The following is a 21,355-nucleotide window of genomic DNA, read 5'->3' on the forward strand; positions in this document are numbered from 1 at the left end:
AGCGTACCGTATGTGTCCTGGAAAAGCTTTTGTTTGAGTTGCTTAAGACAACTTATCCCATAAAGTTACAGTGGACGTCCACCAGGGATACAGGGGTTTACATACATTTGTAAAACCAGTAATAAAGCTGCAATAACTGCTATGCTGCACTGAATACGACTGATGCCTGATGACAGGCATGTGCAGTTTTAACTGATCTTAGATTTGTATTTAAAGATAAGCCATTTGTAATTAGTCTGTGATCCACTGGTCTGATCGTGCATCACAACTGTGGTGTAGGGATATAAAAATCCTCAGGATGTATCGTATTCATCTGCTCTTTAGGTGAGAAAACATGCATGAAACTGTCAAAGCTCAACAGCACTAAATTATGTTAAGTATCACAGAGACTACAGTGTAGACAAACATCTCAGTCTCAGGAGGTGATCTGACTGAAGTGCACTTGCAGTACCACAGGTGCGACAAACCTGTTAATTAAGATGACATCAACCGGGCAGCAAAAGCTTTATTTTCTTTACACAAATTATTATATATGCATTCATTATGATAAAACAAGAACTGACTTGAACAGAGGTGTAACACTCTACTATGCCATTAATGTATTTTTTGAGGGGATGAGTTTGAGTGTGGTTTGGTGTGACGTTTAAATCTAGCTTTACCTAGAACTCACATTGTTTCAGTATCTTCAGAATTATTGTTTGATAATATTTATAACCATCACTGTGATTATGTAAACTGAATTTAAAATTGTCTAACTTTGCCAGAGCCCAAGGTGCCATTCAGGAGGAAGCTGCACGATGTGGAGGTACAAGAGAAAACATCGGCCATACTGATGTGTGAGGTGCCTCTCACTATCACTCAGGCCAACTGGTTCATGGAGGAAACAAGGCTTGCGCAAAGTACCAAATATTGCATGGAGGAGGAGGGCACCCTGCGACGTCTCACCATCCACAATGTCACCACGAACGATGATGGGGTTTACATCTGTGAAATGAAAGAAGGCAGCCGCACTGTGGCTGAGCTCACTGTTCTGGGTAAAATTGAGAATATTTAATTTCTTTATTCCTTGTTTGTTTGTTTTTAAATATATCTGTGAATGGCATCAGCTATTATTACGTGTAAATACTGCAGTTAGGCACTTTTCTTCTTTATTTAACACTTTGTCTCATATCCCAGGCAATATAACCAAGAAGCTCCCCCGGCGGACGGTAGTTCCTATCAGTGACACTGTCATTTTTTGTGTGGAGCTGGAACATCCCTGCGCAGACTCCTACTGGACCCGCAATGGAGAGAAGCTGAAAGAAGATTCCCGAATTTCCATTGCCTGTGTGCTAAGACAGTACACACTCACCATCAGAGAGTGCCAGGCAGATGACTCTGGAGAAGTGGCCTTTGTGGCTGGAGACTGCAAGACTTCCACACGATTCACTGTTACTGGTGAGGATAACACCTGGGGACAAATGCTGTTTTAAAACAACTGCGTTTTTTGGACCTTCTTGAAAAAAGTGTGCCTGAGGTTTTAAGTATGGATAATCATCCTTAACATTTCTGTGATTATCCTTTTTGATCTTGCACTCATTGATTATATTTGTCTTTTAATCCTACCTATCTAAGGATCTATGCAGATTTAGGTTAAATTATATACAGTACATGATTAGGTTTAAGAAATTAGAACTTCAATGATTGTTCAATTAATTAATTGTAAACAATTCAGATCATTGATTAATCAGTTTGAGTTTGAGTGTTTATTTTATTTTATTTATTTTTTTAAGTAAAACAAGCTCTCTGATTTTCCACAAAGAAATTATTCAGACTGAATAATTTTGGTTTGTGGACAAAACAAGACATTCGAGCACATCATCATTTCCAGGTTTGGTAAACACTGATCAAAGGTTTTCAAGATTCTATGACAAGTCATGGACCAAACAAGTACTTGATTTAGTGTAATTGTTGAGAAAGTAATTGACAGATTAATCGATTATGAAAATAATGGTTTGTTGCAGCTCTAAAAGAAATTAATGTAAACACCTAATGGAAAAGACTTATTTTTTTGAAATTCTTTTATTTTTAAAAATGTATAAAATAAAAAGGACAATTATATGACCTAGGGTCTCAGCTGTTTTCACCTCAAATAGTGCAGCAAATTGTGAAATAGATTGATCTTTTGCAATTTCCTCATGTACTCTTTTAGCTTAAAAATGTGTGAAATTGTTAAGAAACACATGATCTGATCAAAATAATTTGTATCTTTTAAAATATTATATACCATAAGCAGACTATATTTCTTTCTGATGTAGCTGCGAGGAAACATCCCCCCGATCCCCCAGTTGATGCTGTGGTGCACAACAAGACTGACTCATCCATCACCATTCAGTGGTCTCCACCTGAAAGCGACCGCCCTGTGCCAATTAAGAGTTATATTATAGAAAGAAGGAAAATTGGCGCTCAGACATGGCAGAGGTGCAATGCTGGGGAAACCCTCATTTCCACAGAGATTACCATCTCCAACTTCACAGAAGAAGCCACCTACCAATTCCGTATCTCTGCAATGAATGATTTTGGCCAGAGTCCCTACCTGGAGGTGCCTGGAAGCTTCTACCTTGGTAAGGCACATATCTCTGTTAATCACTATCTATGATGTTGTTTAATGCATTCTTTTTAAATATTTGCTTTGCCTTTTGCTTCCAGAACCGACAGCCGAAATCAGGAAAGGTTTGACTAACAACACTGCATTCTGTGGCGAGGAGTTCTCGGTCTCTGTGGAGCTGTCTGCTGTTTGTTCTGGTTTCTGGTCTCTAAATGGCCGCCTCCTGCGCAGTGGAGCTGACTACCTCATCACCAGATCCAAGAACACACACACTCTGCTCATCCGTGTCGTGACCATGGAAATGAACGGAACTGAAATCAAGTTTGTGGGTGGAGGTTCGCAAAGCACTTGCATCGTGTCTGTGAAAGGTAGGTTAGGTGCATGATCAAAGTCAATTACACTATCAGTACGGAAAAATATTAACTTTAATTCATATTTTCTTTTCTACATTAAAATGTAGATTTCTTGACTTTCGTTGCCTTGATGTTAAGACCTCTCGTATCTATTGTTTTTTGTAAAAAGCTAATCAATAATATATTCTTACCTAACTGCTGCATTTTTAGCTCCTCCTGTTAGGTTCACTAACAAGTCAGATATGATGGAGGTGGTGACATGCAAGGCCCAAGCCTCTGCTCAGCTGACCGCTGAAGTGTCAGATAACAATACGCAGGTATGTAATGGAAACACACCGCACATCATTTCCAGCTTTTCCTTTTTCATTTAATAGATTATATGAATATACAGTATGATTCATTTTACATAAGTGCTTTCACTTACTGGCCACAGTTGAGTTTAATTTTATGGCCTCTATAAATGGGATAACAAATCTGAAGGATAGCTAAATAAAGCTTGACCTGCTTGCCTCTAAATGAGTGTGTGTAAATCTAGTAGTGTAACTTTATATCGAATTGACAGCAAGCATTTCCCATTTATATCAACTACTGTATGTTTGTGTGTTGGGTTTAAAATAATCTGAAAAGGAGACAATTTTCTGTGTGTGTCGACACAAACAGTTCCATTATAACAATTTGCTTGTTAGGACCAAAGTAACCAAAGTAGTTTGTGTTTAAGAATAATTATTTTTAAACTCTAGCATTTTCTTGATTGTGCCTGTTGTTGCTCAGGTGGTTTGGATGAAGAATGGGCGAGAGTTGAAAATGGGCAAGAAGTATGAATATGTCATCGTCGATCACAAGAGAATTTTGATGGTACACAACGTCACAGAGGAAGATGTGGGCATCTACGAGTGTGTTTTAGCTGATGACAAGATGTCCCTGCAACTCTCTCTTAAAGGTACGCTCGTTCAAATACAGTATAAGGTTTTACAGATCAACAGTCTAGTTGCTGTTGATTGTTTAAAAAGCTGTGAAGCCAGTGTTTCACCATATATTAAGTACTAAATAAGTCCTGTGCGGCTCAGAGATTGTTTCATGTAGGCACTAGGCTGAGTGTGTGCATGGAGCCATCAGGGAGACAGTTTGGTCTGTGATAATGTGATATACTGGAATGTGACCAGCTCTGATTGCCACTAGCACATGCTTATACGCCATCAAAGAGATGAAAGCTGTCATCATGTAGTCATCTCCAGTGGGCCACTTCACTGATTAAATAAAAGTAAAATATCGATTTTCCATTTTTTTTAATTGATGCCACAGAGATTTAAAATTAATTACTCTCTTTTAAGGCAACCTAGATATTTAAATATGAAAAACAAAATTCCATCTTTTTTCCTTTAAGATGAACCTGCCAAGTTTCTGAACAAAGCCAGAGGTGCCATGGGAGCGTCAACGTCCCTTAAAGGAGATCTGGAGCTAAGCTGTGAGGTATCTCCTGCAAACGCAACCGTTGTGTGGAGAAAAGATCAGGTGGAGATCACTGAGGACCAAAGAACTAGCTTCATCTCCAAAGGGACTCAAAGGAAACTCATCATCAAGAATGCCAAGAAAATCGATGAAGGACATTACTCCTGTGAGACAGCGGCAGACAAAATCACATTCCAGGTCAAGATAAAAGGTAACAATATGCTGCCTCTGTAGTGCTTGTACATTTTTGACTGAGAATCCCAGGTTTAATTTTTGTTTTCCTCTAAGAAACTCAAGCCTTGGCTGCCTTCTCCAACAAGGAGTCAGTCCAGACGGAGGTGAAAGCCACTCTTTCCCAGAAAGCAACTCTTAGTTGCGATGTGTCGGATAGCAAGACAGAGGTGAAGTGGTCCAAAGATGGAAAAGTGTTGTTTTCCAGCAGGACCATATACTCAGAAGTAAAAGGCAACACTCGTCAGTTGGTGATTGAAAAAGTTGAAAAAAGTGATGCAGGAGAATATACCTGTGAAGCTGGATGTGATAAGTTGGTTTTCAAGTTATCTGTGTCAGGTAGGACTTCTCGAATGATTACTTGATGTATAGACTTTGATAAATAATTTCATTTTGTTGTATCAATTTTTGTAACTTTAAGCTTGCTAAATACGGGTTTTTCCTGGGAGGCTAAATATTCTTTTTTCTCTATTTATAATGTCTGATATAATACAGTCACAGTAGCCCTAACAACATAATAATTCTAATTTACCCACAGAGGCCCAGTCAGCCTTCCTCAACAAAGAGTCAGTCCAGAGGGAAGTGAAATTCATCCTCTCCCAGAAAGCTATTTTAAGCTGTGAAGTAGCTGATACCAAGACCGAAGTGAAATGGTATAAGGATGGCAAGCTCCTCACTTCCAGTAGGATAATCCATGCAGAATCGAAGGGCAAGAGTCGCCAGCTGGTTTTCGACAGTGTGGAGAAGAAAGATGCTGGAGAGTACATCTGTGAGGTTGGGACAGAGAAGTTGGCTTTTAAGATTCAGGTGACAGGTAAGGGAAGAGGGTTTCTATAATAAACATATTACTCATTATTGTTTAGTTTTCTTTTCTCAGTGAACAACACCATCATGTTTTCATTCATTAGAGCCCCAGTCTTACTTCTTCAACAAAGATTCAGTCCAGAAGGAGGTGAAAGCCACTCTCTCCCAGAAGGCTTCTCTGAGCTGTGAGGTCGCTGATTCAAAGACAGAGGCGAAGTGGTACAAGGATGGCAAGGTCGTCACTTCTACCAGGACAATCCATGTAGAGTCGAAGGGAAAGAGTCGCCAGCTGGTGATTGACAGTGTTGAGAAGAAGGATGCTGGAGAGTACATCTGTGAGGTTGGGACAGAGAAGTTGGTCTTCAAACTCCAGGTGGCAGGTAGGGGCAAGGACAGAAGTGGCTTATAGATGCTGTCAACTAATGTACTTCAACCAGCATTTTAGAGATTAACATATCTGTGGACATTGGAAAACCTTTTGTCACCCACATTCATGTTCTTCTCCACAGACACACAGATCAAGTCTGCATTCACCAAAAAGGAGTCTGTCCAAAAGGAGGTGAAAACCACTCTCTCCCAGAAAACCACACTTAGCTGTGAGGTAGCTGATACCAAGACAGAAGTGAAATGGTACAAAGATGGCAAGCTGCTCACCTCCAGCAAGACAATCCATGCAGAGTCAAAGGACAAGAGTCGTCAGCTGGTGATAGACAGTGTGGAGAAGAAGGATGCAGGAGATTACATTTGTGAGGCTGGGACTGAGAAGCTAGGTTTTACGATTCATGTGGCAGGTAAGGAGAGAAATAAAACTTCCAAATAAAAGTCACAAAAAGCATGCACACTATTGTCTTTTTTTATACAAAAAAGAAAAGAATTATGGTAGCTGTGTGTTCTTGATTTGTCTATGGTCTTATTTTGTAGATTAATTATTGGTTTTAAGATATTTGACTGGCTTTACTCAAATGTCTTAAGTCAAGATTAATTCGCTAGCAGGTAATCATTTAAATGGCCATGATATATTGAGTTTTGTAGCTTACAATGTCTCATGTGATTTTTATTTTTTGCTGAGGCGGCTCTCTTATTATCTCTAGTATCTCTAATTTGTTTTTATTTAAATGTAAATCTACATAGTTGTCCTCCATTACAGTTTATTGGCCCTGAGTTCTGTATCTGTATTTACTGAGTATGTTCAGTTGATCCAGATCAGTGTTGGTTTTATGGTTTTGTGTTGTTAATCGTATTCACTCTGTACTTTTTTACATTTACTATCACACAAATCTGACCTTAATCTGCTTGCCTCAGCAAAGTGTCTGTGTGGAGGAGGGTGAAAGCCATGAGGTAGTTTATAACATGAAATGCTACAAACCACATGAGCTGCTGAGTCCCAGCAGGGCATTTCACAGATTGATTAACTGGTTATAGACTGTAAAGAGAGCAAAAGATGCAGGAGAGGACATTTGTGAAGTCAGGAAAGTATGCATTTAAAGTAAAGGTGACGGGTATAAGGACATTATCAAATGTATTTGATGTTAGCTGAGTTTAAATGAAGCAATGCTGAACCATTCTACAATACTTTCTTTTGCAGAGATTCAGGCCAAGCCAGCCTTCTCCAACAAGGAATCTGTCCAAGAGGAGGTGAAAACCACTCTCTCTCAGAAAGCCACGATGAGCTGTGAGGTTGCTGATATCAGCACAGAGGTGAAATGGTACAAGGATGGCAAGCTGCTCACCTCCAGCAAGACAATCCATGCAGAGTCTAAGGGCAAGAGTCGCCAGCTGGTGATTGAAAAAATTGAGAAAAAAGATGCTGGAGAGTACATATGTGAGGCTGGAACAGAGAAGCTGGTTTTCAAGCTTCAAGTGACAGGTAAACTATATTTTAAATATCTTTTTGCTGAAAGTTTCACAGGACAGCAATTAAAAAGAACATTTTATCTTTCTGTAGACATAGCTGTCAAGTTCCAGAAGAGGCCTGTTAAAGACACATGCACTGTTCAAGCAAGTGAACTGATAGTTTTGACCACTGAGCTGACTACAGAGAGTGGTAGTGTAAAGTGGTTTAAAGATGGTGTGGAGGTCAAGGAGGGCAGCAAGTATGAAGTGAAAAAAGATGGACGCTCTCGTACCCTGAAAGTAAAATCTACTGAAAGTAAAGACAGTGGAACATACACCTGTCAGACAGCTGATGATAAACTGGACTTCAAAGTACAGGTTAAAGGTAGGTCATATAAAAATGTACAACCATGTGACAATTGCTGCATAGATTGTTAGTTTGATATCTAACCTCCCACTTGTCCTTTCAGATTCAGCTTTGAAGTTTGTTGTCCCCTTGAAATCTGTTGAAGTGGAGTTGGGGGGCACACTCAGCCTGATGTGTGAACTAAATCAAGCCTCAGGGGATGTTGTCTGGCACCATGATGGTCATGAAATTAAACCTGGAGGCAGGTACTGTGTCAGGACTGATGGTGCCAAGCGAGTCCTCACTGTGACTGCCATGTCTAAGGAGGATGAAGGAGAATACAGCTGTGAATGTCGAAATGACAAGACTTCTGCCAAAATCTCCTCAAAAGGTAATTCTTTCAGAATCTATTGGGGAACACCAGAATTATTAGATTTACTGTTAAAACTTTACATTTCACATTAGCTTTCTTAGTTTAATGTCTATCAATGGATTTTGATCAGACTGTTTTTAATGCACACTTTTAATTTGCATTTAAAGATGCCTGAATGATATTTTGAAAAAATCTTGAAATAATACATAAATGTTTTTACAATTGAGGGAGGTGAATAAAGTTGTCATATCAAATAACGGTATAAGTGAATTAAGTGGAAACTGATTCAGCAAATTAAGAATTAAGTTTAGAAATCATGTCAAACATCAATCTAGCTCTGCACTGAAAATGTGTGGAAACAGAGTAAGAGAGGACAAATGTGTGGACTGATGAGGAAACCATGGCATTCCTTACAATAGTGCAAGTGGCATTATTACTACAGTAATAAGGAGAAAGCAGCAACAAACACCTTTTTGATCACACTTTTTACCTGTGTAGTCTTAACATACATTTGCCTTCATATCCTTCTTCTCTAGTGCCCTGCTTTGCACCACCTATTGCTTATCTCAGCGAACAAACTCTTCTTCTTTTACTGATTTTTTATAAAAAAATGTTAATGGAAAACTGGCTTTTCATTCTTTTCAGCACCCAGAGTTGTAAGACTGACCACCAAACTCAGCAATGTGGCTGCAGTGGAAGGAAAACAAGCCATTTTCAAGTGCTCAGTCACCCCAGCAGATCTCAGCGTGAAATGGTTCCACAACAATATACCCATCACTGCTGGACCCAAGTATAAGCTTGAGCATGGTGGCAACACTTACTCACTCACCATCATGTCTGTCACCCAGAAAGATGCTGGAGAGATTAGCATTGATGCAGAAGGCAAAAGCTGTAAAGCTACTTTACAAGTCCAACGTAAGAATGTGAATTTATAATTAAACTACTAATGTAAATATGCAAAATAATAGATTATCCTCACTAATTGAAACTTTTCTTGATTAGATGAGCCTGTTACATTTAAGAAAAAGCTGGAAAACCTGACAGTGGAGGAGCAGAGTGAAGTGAAGCTGGAGGTGGAGCTCAGTAAGGTGTCAGATGAAGTGAGGTGGATGAAGAACAGCGTGGTGCTGCAGCCTGCTGGAAACCTGGAGATTCGGGTGGATGGAGGCAAACAGGTTCTGGTCTTCAAGAGTGTGACTTATGCTGACCGTGGTATCTACTCCTGTGAAACTTTGGATGACAAGACCCAGGCCAAACTCAGTGTAGAATGTAAGAGCTGACCACATTCATATGTCATAGATATTATAAAACTTTAATTAAGCACACAAAATCACAAAGAGATTGCCACTCTCCACTGATGTGTGTGTTTGGATGCACATTATTAAATAACTAGCTGGAAAATCTTGCCTTTATGTTTACGTGCCAATATTTCTTCCTCCTCCCTTTAGTGAAGAAGATCCAGGTGGTAAAGGGCCTTAAAGAAACAAAGGCACATGAGACGGAGACAGTAACACTTGAAGTAGAACTCAGCCAGGCTGATGTTGAAGGCTCCTGGACAAGAGACGGGGCCAGATTAAAGTCAGGGGCGAACTGCAGAATCACAGCTCTGGGAAAGAAGCATGCACTCACATTGTCCAATCTCAAGAGAGGAGATGCGGGAATGATTGCCTTTCAAGCAGATGGTATCCATACATCTGGCAAACTGATTGTCACAGGTAAGTGGCAACTTTCTGTTATTTCGTCTGATCCTTTGTGGGTAAAATATTTTGCTCACCAGCCTTCAAGGTATCGATGTCACCGCAAGAGTCACATCATTTTAGAGTCCAATGGTTGTTGATTTTACAGAGCCACCTGCCATGATCTCCAAGCCCATTATGGATATCAGTGTTCCTGAGAAAGAGAAGGTTACATTTGAATGTGAAGTGTCCAGAACAAATGCAGATGTTAAATGGTTCAAGGTAAGAGGTTATTGATTAAAATTTGCATTACTAAAGCAGTAACAAGAGCAAAATCTGTAAATGAAATATCTTTCCCTCAGGGTGACGTGGAACTGAAACCAGGGAAAAGCATTAGCATCCACACCTTGGGCCGAAAGTGCACTTTGGTCATCAACAAATGCTCCCCTGAAGATGCAGGCACTTACATCTGTCGCACCACTGATGACAACACCTCGGCCAAGCTCACCGTTAATGGTAACCTCTACTCCTGTAAGAAGGCCCTTTTGTCTCAGGAGCAGTATAACAATGTATATCATACATTTCCCCACAGCCAGAGAAATCAAGATAATTAAGAAACTGGAGAATGTGGAGGTGATGGAGAAGGAGAGTACTGCATTCGTCTGTGAAATCTCACATGATGAAGTGGACTGCCAGTGGTACAAAGGAAGTACTAAACTCAAAGTCAGTGACAACATTAAGATGAGACAAGAGGGTAAGGAAAACCTACCTTTGCTTTCATTCAGTGTTGAATAATGAGTCTGAATCATGATTATGGTTAAAAAGCATAATCATTTTGTAAATGTAAGCTGATGTGTGTCTTTTACCAGGCAGAACCTATGTACTGCTGTTCAAGTCTGTGTCCCCAGAGGACATGGGCGATATTAAATTCACAGCTGATAAGGCCTCTTCAACAGCAAAACTCAAAGTTAAAGGTAAACAAATAAATGTATGATACACTGAAATCACTTAACAATAAATACTGTATATATTGTTATAGATACATTGTATATAATTGTCAGATGTGGTTGCAAATATAATATATTGATTTTGATAAAGGCTGTCAGAAAATTGCAAAAAAATTATCTTGCACATGTGAATGTGTCTGAAACTTTCTTATACGTTTAATAAGATGCTATAACCAAGTCAGATATTGTTAAAATCCTGAAAATTATTTCTAAACTGATCTCCATTAGTTCTATTCAGCTTCATTGAGGCCAAACAAAGCAAACATATCTATTTTGTTATCTTACTATCTGAAGTTTTGTCATCAAGCTATTTTTCTTGACTCATCAAAGAATCTGTGTGATGGTTTATGAAATGATTGGTCAGAGAACTGACAGAAAAATAATAATAAAAAAAAAAAAGTCCACAAAGCAGTCAACCAGCAACTGATATATATACTACTATGACTGCCACAAAGTCATTCCTATGTAATGTAATCTGTTTAGGCTTCTGCAAAAATTGTTGGAAGTGATGATGCTTCAAAAGCATTAATATGCCATTACATTTCAGGCTCATTTGCTCTGGCATAATTCAAGTACGCACATTGCCTGTGTTATAGTGCCCTAAGGCAAGGCTTCAGCATCTGAAGCAGTTATCGTTTCCATTGCATATACAAATGTTTTCATTGATCTGGTGTTATTGTTACCATAGAGCTGCCTGTCACCTTTGTGAAGAAACTCAGGGATAAGATAGCGATGTATAAGCATCGGGGTCATCTTGAATGCCAAGTGTCACGTGCCAGTGCAAAGGTGAAGTGGTACAAGAACAAGACGGAAATCAAACCCAGCAAGAAGTACGAGATCAAAAGTGAGGATGTCTACCGAAAACTCACCATCAACGATGTGGACAACGGGGATGAAGACACATATACCTGTGATGCCACTGATGACAAAACATCCTGTAAACTTCTTGTAGAAGGTAACATGATGAAATGGCATCGTTAATTGTAAACTTTGTGTGAGATTTATTATTTGTAGGGCATTTTTGTGTATGACTTTGTAAATACATATACATACAGAATTTACACAAAACAGGCTATCAGACTAATGAGGTATCTGTGAATCTGTTGAAAATTGTTAGTATCATACTAAGGTCCATTTTATCTGTATAGCCCAACATCACAAATACATACAGTTTGCCTCAAAGGGCTTCACATCAAGTGACACCCTCTATTCTTAGACCCTCACATTGAGTGAGGAATACACTAAAACCCTTCTACAGGAAAAAAAGGGAGAAACCACAGCCACAGAGGAGGAAACCCTGTCCATAATGTTTTAAAAATCTCATGTACTAAAATTGAAATTAACATAACAATTTACTAACAAATGATAGTATTGAACAGTGTATTTGACAGTTCTACAACACAGGGAATTTGCACTTTATTTAGGTCTAGTACTAAATAAATTGGTATAGTCCTTTACTACAAATCAACAATACTGTTATTGTATGAAAGAATTAATTGGATTTTAACTCAATCATTTTTCCCTTTGACCCCCCCAGAGCAGTCCATCAGCATTGTGCGGGAGCTTAGTTCAGTAGAAGTGACAGAACCCTTTGCAGCTGTTTTTGAAGTTGAGATCACTGTGGAACTGGTGAAACCTCCTTTGTGGACTCTGAACGGAGTCGCTGTGCAGGAGAGTGCCGATGCAGAAATGGAGAAAGAGGGTATGATGCACCGTCTCACTTTCAAAAAGACCAAAGCATCAATGACGGGACCTGTGCAGTTTACAGCTGGAAAGAGCAAATCTCTTGCCCAACTCACAGTAAAAGGTACATGTGATCAATCCTCTATGGTTTTAATCATTTATACACCGCAGAACTACTGAAATCTAACATTCAAAATTCTTGATCACATACTTTTTCTGGAAATCAGAGCGCCCACTTGAGATTGCAGAGCCCATCAAGGACGTGAAAGCAAAGGAGAAAAGTGCTGCCCTGTTTAGCTGCAAGTTTTCTGCATCTCCAAAAGAGGTTACATGGTTTAAAGGCCAGGTACCTCTGTCAGCATCAGACAAGTATAACATGAAACAAGACGGTACAAGGGCTCAACTCACCATTCAAAACCTAACAGAGGAAGACAGTGGAGAATACCGCTGTCTGTCTGGACCTGCAGAGACCAAAGGCAAACTTACTGTTGAAGGTACAGCATACACCTTTGAATACAGGCTTTATAGCTCATCAGGGACTCAAAGACAAGGTAGCCCACAAAACACCCAAAAATAAACTAAACATATGTGATCATCAGTCATAGGTATCAAAACACAGAGATACTCAGGAAAATGAATATATGCACGAAAATAAACAACCATGGACGCCACATATTTAATATAAATATATAAATATAGGTGAGTAGGTGTATTTTATTTATCCCCAAACAGAAGCACTGTTTCAGGCACTTAACAACTTAAAAGATAAGAAATAGAAAGGAGATAAAAACTAAATATTTGTGAAAAACAAAATAAAATAAAAAAGTTTTGCAAGAGGAAGAAAACTATTAAAATAAAAAAAATATAAGACATTACAATAAAGTGTAAAAAATAAATAATTTAAGAAGCAAGACCGATTGTAACAACCACACAAAGTACAACAGCATATGTTGTCATTAAAACACTATATAAATAATTAGTTTTTGTTTTTGAACACTAACGACTCCTGAATTGAATCTATATTTCTTCCTTGCAGTGCGTGAAATTAAAATCACCAAGCATTTGGCAGACACAGAGGTTGATGAAGACAACGATGCAGTGTTCGTGTGTGAGATTAACTATGCAGATGAGGAGGCACAGTGGCTCCTGAAGGATAAGGTGCTCTTCACCAATGAAGTCAACACCATCACTCATGAGGGGAAGGTTCATAAGCTCATGCTGAAGAACTTGGCACCACAGGATGGGGGCACTATCACTTTTAAAGTACGCAAGGTTAAAGAGTCTGTGACACTCAAGGTTAAAGGTAAGAACGTTTACTAACTATGTTGACAAAGAAATCTTGTTTTTCTCTGTGACAGAATTACGATTTATATAATCAGTTAATTGTCAAAAGTGATCTGATTCCTGGGACTCTACCTTAAAAGTTGAAAACATGGTACACTCATAATCCATGCTCTCAATTCCCCCACAGAGAAGCGTGCTGTCTTCCTCAAGTCTCTAGACGATGTCATTGGTGAGGAGAAAGGCATGATAACTCTGGCGTGTGAGGCGTCCAAGCCCAGAGTTTCTCCCACATGGAGGAAAGAGGGTAAGGTCTTGAATGCGGGGCCAAAGTATGAGCTCCTTCACACAGGAAAGTCTTTGGGACTGATCATCAAGGACGTCACCAAAGACGACGCTGGGGAGTATACTTGTGATCTGGGAACTGAGGTTTCTAAAGCAAAGGTCACTGTAAGAGGTTGGTGCCATTGTTTGAGATAAACAATTCTTCAGCTTTATCTTGAACACGTGGTTTTATTTGGCATCTTCACCACTTGATGTTCTCTGTCTCAAATGTAGAGATAGGTATTGGAATCACCAAGTGGCTGAAGCCAGCTGAGGTGAATGAGGGAGAGACATGCAGCTTTGAGTGCATATTATCTCGTGAGAACACTGACGAGTGCTCCTGGACTCTTAATGGCCAATCCATTTCAAATGGAGGTCGTTACAAAGTCACCAGCAAAGGCCGCAAGTACATGCTAACAATTAAGGATGTCACCCCTTCCGATGCCGGTGAGGTGGTCTTCAGTATTAAAGACTTGAGCTCTAAAACCACATTAACAGTGGAAGGTAAGCTGTATGTCAATTTCTATGGTTTTGAAGGATTTGTATATTGATATTAAATGCATTATTCCCTCATGGCAGGTAGAGCTTCATCAGTGTCCAAAGGACTACAAAATGTTAGTGCTGTTCAAGGAGAAGACGCTGTATTTACCTGTGAGGTAACACAGGCTAGTTACACTGTAAGGTGGGCAAAGGAAGGCAACGCCATCAAAAAGAGCCAGAAGTATGACATCAGCCAAGAAGATAAGGTCATGAAGCTCACCATTAATGTTGTCTCTGCTCAAGACTGTGGAGAGTACATCTGTGAAGTTGTTGGAGGTGCGACAACCAAAGCCCAACTGGAAGTTAAAGGTAAGACTTCAATTGCTATTATTTCAGTTTTCATCTTTGACTGTATGTGCAAAGAGACTATAACAACACGGATCAAGATTGTTGTCAAAAGACATCATTTATATTCATATCTAAAAAATTTTAACCCCTTTTTGCAGATCCAATCCATAAATTCATTAAACCACTAAAGGACAGCCAGGCAGATGAGAAAAGTTCCGTGACTTTGCAGTGTGAAACGGCTCAAATCCCGTCCACAGTGATATGGCTTAAAGGTCACACAGAGCTCAAGTCCGGAGGGCGATATGAGATGTCCCAGAAAGACGGGGCCCTAAAGCTCACCATCAGACACTTGGAGGAGGAAGACACTGATATCTACACATGTGATGTGGTCACTGCAAAGAGCATGGCAAAGGTGACGGTCAAAGGTAAGGATTAATTACTGTTAATAAAAATTTAATCAGGATTTAGTGTGGAAAAAATAATTACCGTTAAAGGTGCCCTTTTCCATTCAATTTAATAGAATACAATTCATGTTCATACATTTACCATGTGGATATGGGGATGTATGAAGTCCACTGTTATTCTATTTTACATGTTTTTGTGTCATCTTGGCTATCAAAGACAGGTTTTATTTTGTACCTGTTAAAGTTTGATTATGCAAAAATAAGTGAATGCAATACTGACTTGGCTCAAAGCTTTGTTTTTATTTTGATTTATTGCTGAAAGTTAACCTTACAGTTGAAGGAGACTATTACAAATCTACAGTGCACATTTGTTAAAAATGCTTTTGTGTTTCCCCATTGAATATGGTTCTCAGTATCTTGCTTTGTGAGTGTATTGCCAAAAGATCTTTGGTCGTGTGTTGACACCATTTCAGTCCTGGGATTATTGTGACTGAGAGACTATTTGCACATTCTCAAATTAAAAATGGCATCCATTAGCATTTACAAATATTTCCAAGCGACATGTTCCCAAATGTATTGTCTGATTATGCAAATACTACACCTGCCATGAAGGAATTATGTTTGTAGTGTTCTGTGCAGTTTGAATTTGGATTTTATCCTGAAGTATTGAAATGACCATGTTTTTTCATCAAAAAAACACAAGTCTACCTCACATAATGTTTGGGTTCTGAGGGCCAACTTTCTGCGACAGGAGCTATCATCATCATCATTCATCCGTCATCACTCATCCGCTTTGCAGCAAATCTATCTATCTTTCTATCTACCATCGCAGTCCAACTACATACACCCTTTTTACATAATCAAGTGGATGTTGATTTTCTGCCTGCCAGTTTTAAACAAAAACTCAAGAATCAGGACACAAAAGAAGGGGGGACAGTCACGCTTCGTGGCAAATTATCAAAGCCCACAGCCAATATTCAGTGGAGGAAAGGATCTGATATTCTCAAATCTGGGGAGAAATTTGAGATGAAGCAGAATAAAACGTCTTTGGAATTTAAGATTAAGGTTTTGAAGGTTGACAGTGGTGGAGTAGTAGTGGTACTCTTGTATGTGTGGGGACCAGAAAACATTTGCTACTGTTAAAGTCACTGGTATGGATTCCTGAAATAAATTTACTGCAAGGTGTTGGTCAGTTTTATACTAAAACAGTTGTTTATGTTCCATTTGTTAAAAGAGTTCCATTTGTCCTAATTAAAGTTTAATGAACACTTGGTTGTACAGCATTGCCGCCGACTTTCACACAAAGCCTGAAGAACCAAGAAGCAGAGGAGGAAGCCAGTGTTACTTTGAGCTGTGAGCTCTCCAAAGATGGAGTCCCAGTAGAGTGGAAGAAGGGATCACAGGTCCTGAAGTCTGGAGAAAAGTACCAGATGGAGCAGAAGGCATCTGTGAATAAACTTCTCATCAACAAGGTGTTACCAGAAGACGGTGGAGACTACAGCTGTGTCTGTGGAGACCAGAAGACCACAGCCAGCCTCAAGGTCAAGGGTATGAGGAAGATTTTCAGATACCCTCTTTGTGTCACAATTTTATAAGATCCTGTTTTCTATGTACACATTTACACTCCTCTGAGTCTGTGTTACATCATGGCTTGCACATTTTCAGTGTTTGTCTATTGTTTCTTGCTTGTTCTTGTACCATTTCCATATTCATGTATTTATGCCATGACATGCTGCTAATGCTAATCAATTAACAACACTCAGCCCAACCAGTAATCTTCAAAAAGAAGTTGGAGAGACAGGAAGCAGAGGAGGGAGCCAACATTTCTCTGAGCTGTGAGCTCTCCAAAGCTGGAGTCCAAGTGGAGTGGAAGAAGGGATCACAGGTCCTGAAGTCTGGAGAAAAGTACCAGATGGAGCAGAAGGCATCTGTGAATGAACTTCTCATCAACAAGGTGTTGCCAGAAGACAGTGGAGACTACAGCTGTATGTGTGGAGACCAGAAGACCACAGCCAGCCTCAAGATCAAGGGTAGGATAATCTAAAAGAGTTGGATTTTTTTCAAGACACTATGCAACAGGTTTACACTGACACATTAATTGTACAGTCAACATGGCATTCTGAAATTTACCACGTCAGTGTTTGTGTTTTTTTTTTTGCGTTACTTTTATTTTATTTTTATTTTTTTTTTTGAATAATGTGTGATAGCACAACACTGATCACTAACCAATGAATAAACACTCAGCCCAACCAGTGATCTTCAAAAAGAAGTTGGAGAGACAGGAAGCAGAGGAGGGAGCCAACATTTCTCTGAGCTGTGAGCTCTCCAAAGCTGGAGTCCAAGTGGAGTGGAAGAAGGGATCACAGGTTCTGAAGTCTGGAGAAAAGTACCAGATGAACCAGAAAGCCTCTGTGAATGAACTTCTCATCAACAAGGTGTTGCCAGAAGACAGTGGAGACTACAGCTGTGTATGTGGAGACCAGAAGACCACAGCCAATCTGAAGGTCAAGGGTATGAGGAAGATTTTCAAATCCCCTTTTTGTGTCACAATTTTGCAAGATCACTGATTTCTATGCACACATTTAGACACTGGAGTATATGTGACTTCATTGCTTGCAAATTGTCAGTGTTACTCTATTGTATTTTGCACTTGGTTTGGAACATTTCCATAGCAATATATTTATGCCATGACATGCTGCTAATGCTAACCAATTAACAACACTCAGCCCAACCAGTGACGTTCAAAAAGAAGTTGGAGAGCCAGGAAGCAGAGGAGGGAACCAGTGTTACTCTGAGATGTGAACTCACGAAAGCTGGAGTCCCAGTGGAGTGGAAGAAGGAAGCACAACTCCTGAAGTCTGGAGAAAAGTGCCAGATGATGCAGAGAGCATCTGTGAATGAACTCATCATCAACAAGGTGTTACCAGAAGACAGCGGAGACTACAGCTGTGTGTGTGGAGACCAGAACACCACAGCCAGCCTCAAGATCAAGGGTAGGATGATATTAAAGAGTTGGATGTTTTTCAAAACCTTATGCAATGTTTAAACTGACACATTAATTGTGGAGTCAACATGGCATTCTGAAATTTACCACGTCAGTGTTTGTGTTCTGTTTATTTGCTTTACATTACAACACTGACCACTAACCAATGAATACACACTTAGCCCAACCAGTAATCTTCAAAAAGAAGTTGGAGAGCCAGGAAGCAGAGGAGGGAGCCAACATTACTCTGAGCTGTGAGCTCTCCAAAGCTGGAGTCCAAGTGGAGTGGAAGAAGGGATCACAGGTCCTGAAGTCTGATGAAAAGTACCTGATGAAGCAGAAAGCCTCTGTGAATGAACTTCTCATCATTAAAGTAGTACCAGAAGACAGTGGAGACTACAGTTGTGTGTGTGGTGATCAAAAGACTGTAGCCAGCCTCAACGTAAAGGGTAAGAAGATAATTTTTTTCAAAAGTTTTTTTTTTTTATTTTTTTGAAAGACTACATTTGCAATTTTACATATTAAGACAGAGTTTCTGTGGAGTCTACATGATATTGTGAATTGCAGCTTACTTGACTGGATTTTTTGTGTTACACATTCAAAATGTATATAATAGAATGCCACTGACCACTACTCAACTAATAAACACTCAGCCCAACCAGTGACCTTCAAACAGAAGTTGAAGAGCCAGGAAGCAGAGGAGGGAACCAGCGTTACTCTTCGCTGTGAGCTCTCTAAAGATGGAGTGTCAGTGGAGTGGAAGAAGGGATCACAGTTACTGAAGTCCGGAGAAAAGTGCCAGATGAGACAGAGAGCATATGTGAATGAACTCATCATCAACAAGGTGTTACCAGAAGACAGTGGAGACTACAGCTGTGTGTGTGGTGATCAAAAGACCGTAGCCAGCCTCAATGTAAAGGGTAGGAACCTTTTTAAAGAATTGGTTCTTGAAACCTTTTACAGAACCACTTTATATTCACACACAGTCAGACATGTTTGTTTTGGAGTTTATGTGGTATGTATTGTAAGTTATTAATGTTTATCTTCTTTTTTGTGTTTGACCACTTTGTTTTTTTGTATGTTACGGCATGCCGCTGATGCTAACCAACTAATAATGCTCAGCCCAACCAGTGTCCTTCAAACAGAAGTTGGAGAGCCAAGAAGCAGAGGAGGAAACCACTGTCACTCTGTCCTGTGAGCTCACTAAAGCTGGAGTCCCAGTGGAATGGAAGAAGGGAGCACAGGTGCTAAAATCTGGAGAAAAGTACCAGATGATGCAGAAAGCCTCTGTGAATGAACTCATCATCAACAAAGTGTTGCCAGAAGACAGCGGAGACTATAGCTGTGTGTGTGGAGACCAGAAGACCACAGCCAGCCTCAAGATCAAGGGTACGAGGATTAGTGATTTGAACCTCTACATTATGTTAAGATGTGTCTTTATAATGTTTGACATCTAGCTTTTCTCATTTTGTGTTGTTGTTACATACATATTTCCACCTTAGTCACTACAGTGTTATCTAATATTTAGATTGAACTGCATTGATGTTAAATTGATAGGAACTAATATTTGATGGTCTTTTGGCACTTGTATTGAAAATTTGTTTAGTGTTTCTATTTGCTGATTGATCCAAAGTCAACTTTCTTGGTAGATGTAACATCAGACTGCTTCCTACACATTGTATCACTTCGCTGCAGTTTGAATTTTGGAATATTTTTATTGCTTTGCGTTCAGTGTTGGATGTAGCCAAAAACTGGTTATAATACCTATTTAGTCCTTTCCACGTGACGTAGTTCCTTTGCCTTGCTGCTAGTTTTTTTTGTGTCTTTTGTTATGAATTCCTTTTTTATATATATATATATAGTGGTGTGGATGATTAATGTGTGTTTGCTGGTCTATAAAACATTTTGTCTTCATAATCAGACAAGACGATATTTTGTGCTGTAGCTATCAGCTTGTTCTATCTGCTGATTGCTGAGGCAATATTTAGATTTTAGACATTATTGTAAAGTACTATAGATCACTCATTGCCAGAGACTGGGTCAGTACCCTTAATAGGTTGTGGGAGATTTATTTTGGTTTGCTAAATACATTTGTAGGTATGTTTACCAGCCTTTTTACTCAAGAGTTTTATAATGTAGTTGTGAATTATTTATTAAATGTATATACTATATGGACAAAATTATTTGGCCACTGTTAAGTATTTGAATTCAAGTGTTTCCTTCAGGCTTTGGGCTAGGCCCCTTATCTGTGTATATCTGTATTTGTGTAATGATCAGGTGTCTGAATACTTTTGTCCATAATAGTATATCTCTTAAAATGTTAGGTTTACCTATTTAAAGTAATATGATGATGGTACAGAATGGCAGTAAAAATATTGATGATATGATAACAATTTTGCTGTCGTTGGGGAGATTGTTTGTCATGCTTAAATAGTGGGCCTTGATATAAAAAGTTGGGGACTGCAGTACACGACTGAGCATGTTGCAGCATTCTGAATTCAGATTGTTCTCTCATAGCTGCGAAGCTGTCAGCTCCTCTTTCACCTGCTAAACTGGAAACGATAAGGCAGGAGACCAAGGAAACAATGGGAGGTATGAAAAAAAGATGGCAACATGCCTTATGTGCTCTGTCCATCTTGATAATGGCCTTTGTGTTGTCATGTGTAGCTTTCCTGTATGTTGATGCTTGTACCCTATGAGATGAAAGTCTTCCTGTGGTATTAAGTTGTGTTTACAGGATGTTATCAGAAGTTGTTTGCTTCAGTGGCGTCAAAGGTTGCTTCTGTGTGATAATGGCACTGACTTCAAAATGTCGTTGCCAGTAGCATGTTAGTTTGAGAATGTGGTTGGCTTTGTGCATAATTTATTTGTGCGTGGCATTTTTCGAATTTTAGTTTATACTGGTATGTTTTGAAGAAATTGATCGTCTATTAATTTAAATGTTGATGGTCACTTGTTTACTTGATGTCTATGTCCATGTCATACTTTCAGCCAAGACCATTGACTCTTCAACCATAGCTGCTAAAGAGAAGCACACCTCCATGAAGGAAATACATGAAGCAGTAGAAGGTAATATTCGGATAACTGTCAGCCTTGCTTTTTTTGTTTAGGCCATCTGTATTTGCAATTCCTCAGTGAGTGCAATATAAAGCCAAAGAGAAAGGGAAACATTGGCTTGTTGGCTTTAATTGTG

The 21,355-nt window shown here is 39.3% G+C and overlaps 1 protein-coding gene across 9 annotated transcripts in view; it reads left to right on the forward strand.

Annotated features, from left to right (window-relative positions):
• obscnb (obscurin, cytoskeletal calmodulin and titin-interacting RhoGEF b) overlaps positions 1-21,355 on the forward strand; it is a 55,390-nt gene that overhangs the window by 3,761 nt on the left and 30,274 nt on the right. For 6 of the 9 annotated variants that reach the window (XM_083890378.1, XM_083890380.1, XM_083890381.1 and 3 more), the window contains exons 3-40: positions 765-1,034; positions 1,177-1,437; positions 2,298-2,603; positions 2,689-2,955; positions 3,151-3,257; positions 3,712-3,880; positions 4,325-4,600; positions 4,678-4,959; positions 5,159-5,434; positions 5,529-5,804; positions 5,934-6,215; positions 7,010-7,291; positions 7,370-7,642; positions 7,728-7,994; positions 8,622-8,891; positions 8,979-9,245; positions 9,425-9,691; positions 9,822-9,934; positions 10,015-10,168; positions 10,245-10,406; positions 10,522-10,626; positions 11,348-11,614; positions 12,197-12,466; positions 12,570-12,836; positions 13,379-13,645; positions 13,814-14,080; positions 14,182-14,451; positions 14,527-14,796; positions 14,934-15,200; positions 16,461-16,727; positions 16,943-17,209; positions 17,424-17,690; positions 17,906-18,172; positions 18,345-18,611; positions 18,816-19,082; positions 19,285-19,551; positions 20,680-20,754; positions 21,154-21,231. In XM_083890378.1, coding sequence (XP_083746504.1) covers positions 765-1,034; positions 1,177-1,437; positions 2,298-2,603; positions 2,689-2,955; positions 3,151-3,257; positions 3,712-3,880; positions 4,325-4,600; positions 4,678-4,959; positions 5,159-5,434; positions 5,529-5,804; positions 5,934-6,215; positions 7,010-7,291; positions 7,370-7,642; positions 7,728-7,994; positions 8,622-8,891; positions 8,979-9,245; positions 9,425-9,691; positions 9,822-9,934; positions 10,015-10,168; positions 10,245-10,406; positions 10,522-10,626; positions 11,348-11,614; positions 12,197-12,466; positions 12,570-12,836; positions 13,379-13,645; positions 13,814-14,080; positions 14,182-14,451; positions 14,527-14,796; positions 14,934-15,200; positions 16,461-16,727; positions 16,943-17,209; positions 17,424-17,690; positions 17,906-18,172; positions 18,345-18,611; positions 18,816-19,082; positions 19,285-19,551; positions 20,680-20,754; positions 21,154-21,231 — 9,099 coding nt within the window. The remainder of the gene's footprint in view (positions 1-764; positions 1,035-1,176; positions 1,438-2,297; positions 2,604-2,688; positions 2,956-3,150; positions 3,258-3,711; positions 3,881-4,324; positions 4,601-4,677; positions 4,960-5,158; positions 5,435-5,528; positions 5,805-5,933; positions 6,216-7,009; positions 7,292-7,369; positions 7,643-7,727; positions 7,995-8,621; positions 8,892-8,978; positions 9,246-9,424; positions 9,692-9,821; positions 9,935-10,014; positions 10,169-10,244; positions 10,407-10,521; positions 10,627-11,347; positions 11,615-12,196; positions 12,467-12,569; positions 12,837-13,378; positions 13,646-13,813; positions 14,081-14,181; positions 14,452-14,526; positions 14,797-14,933; positions 15,201-16,460; positions 16,728-16,942; positions 17,210-17,423; positions 17,691-17,905; positions 18,173-18,344; positions 18,612-18,815; positions 19,083-19,284; positions 19,552-20,679; positions 20,755-21,153; positions 21,232-21,355) is intronic. The other 3 variants (XM_083890379.1, XM_083890385.1, XM_083890386.1) reach the window with 3 other exon arrangements.

Source organism: Microchirus variegatus (genome assembly GCF_963457635.1).
Source record: "Microchirus variegatus genome assembly, chromosome: 5".
Classification (NCBI taxonomy): domain Eukaryota; kingdom Metazoa; phylum Chordata; class Actinopteri; order Pleuronectiformes; family Soleidae; genus Microchirus; species Microchirus variegatus.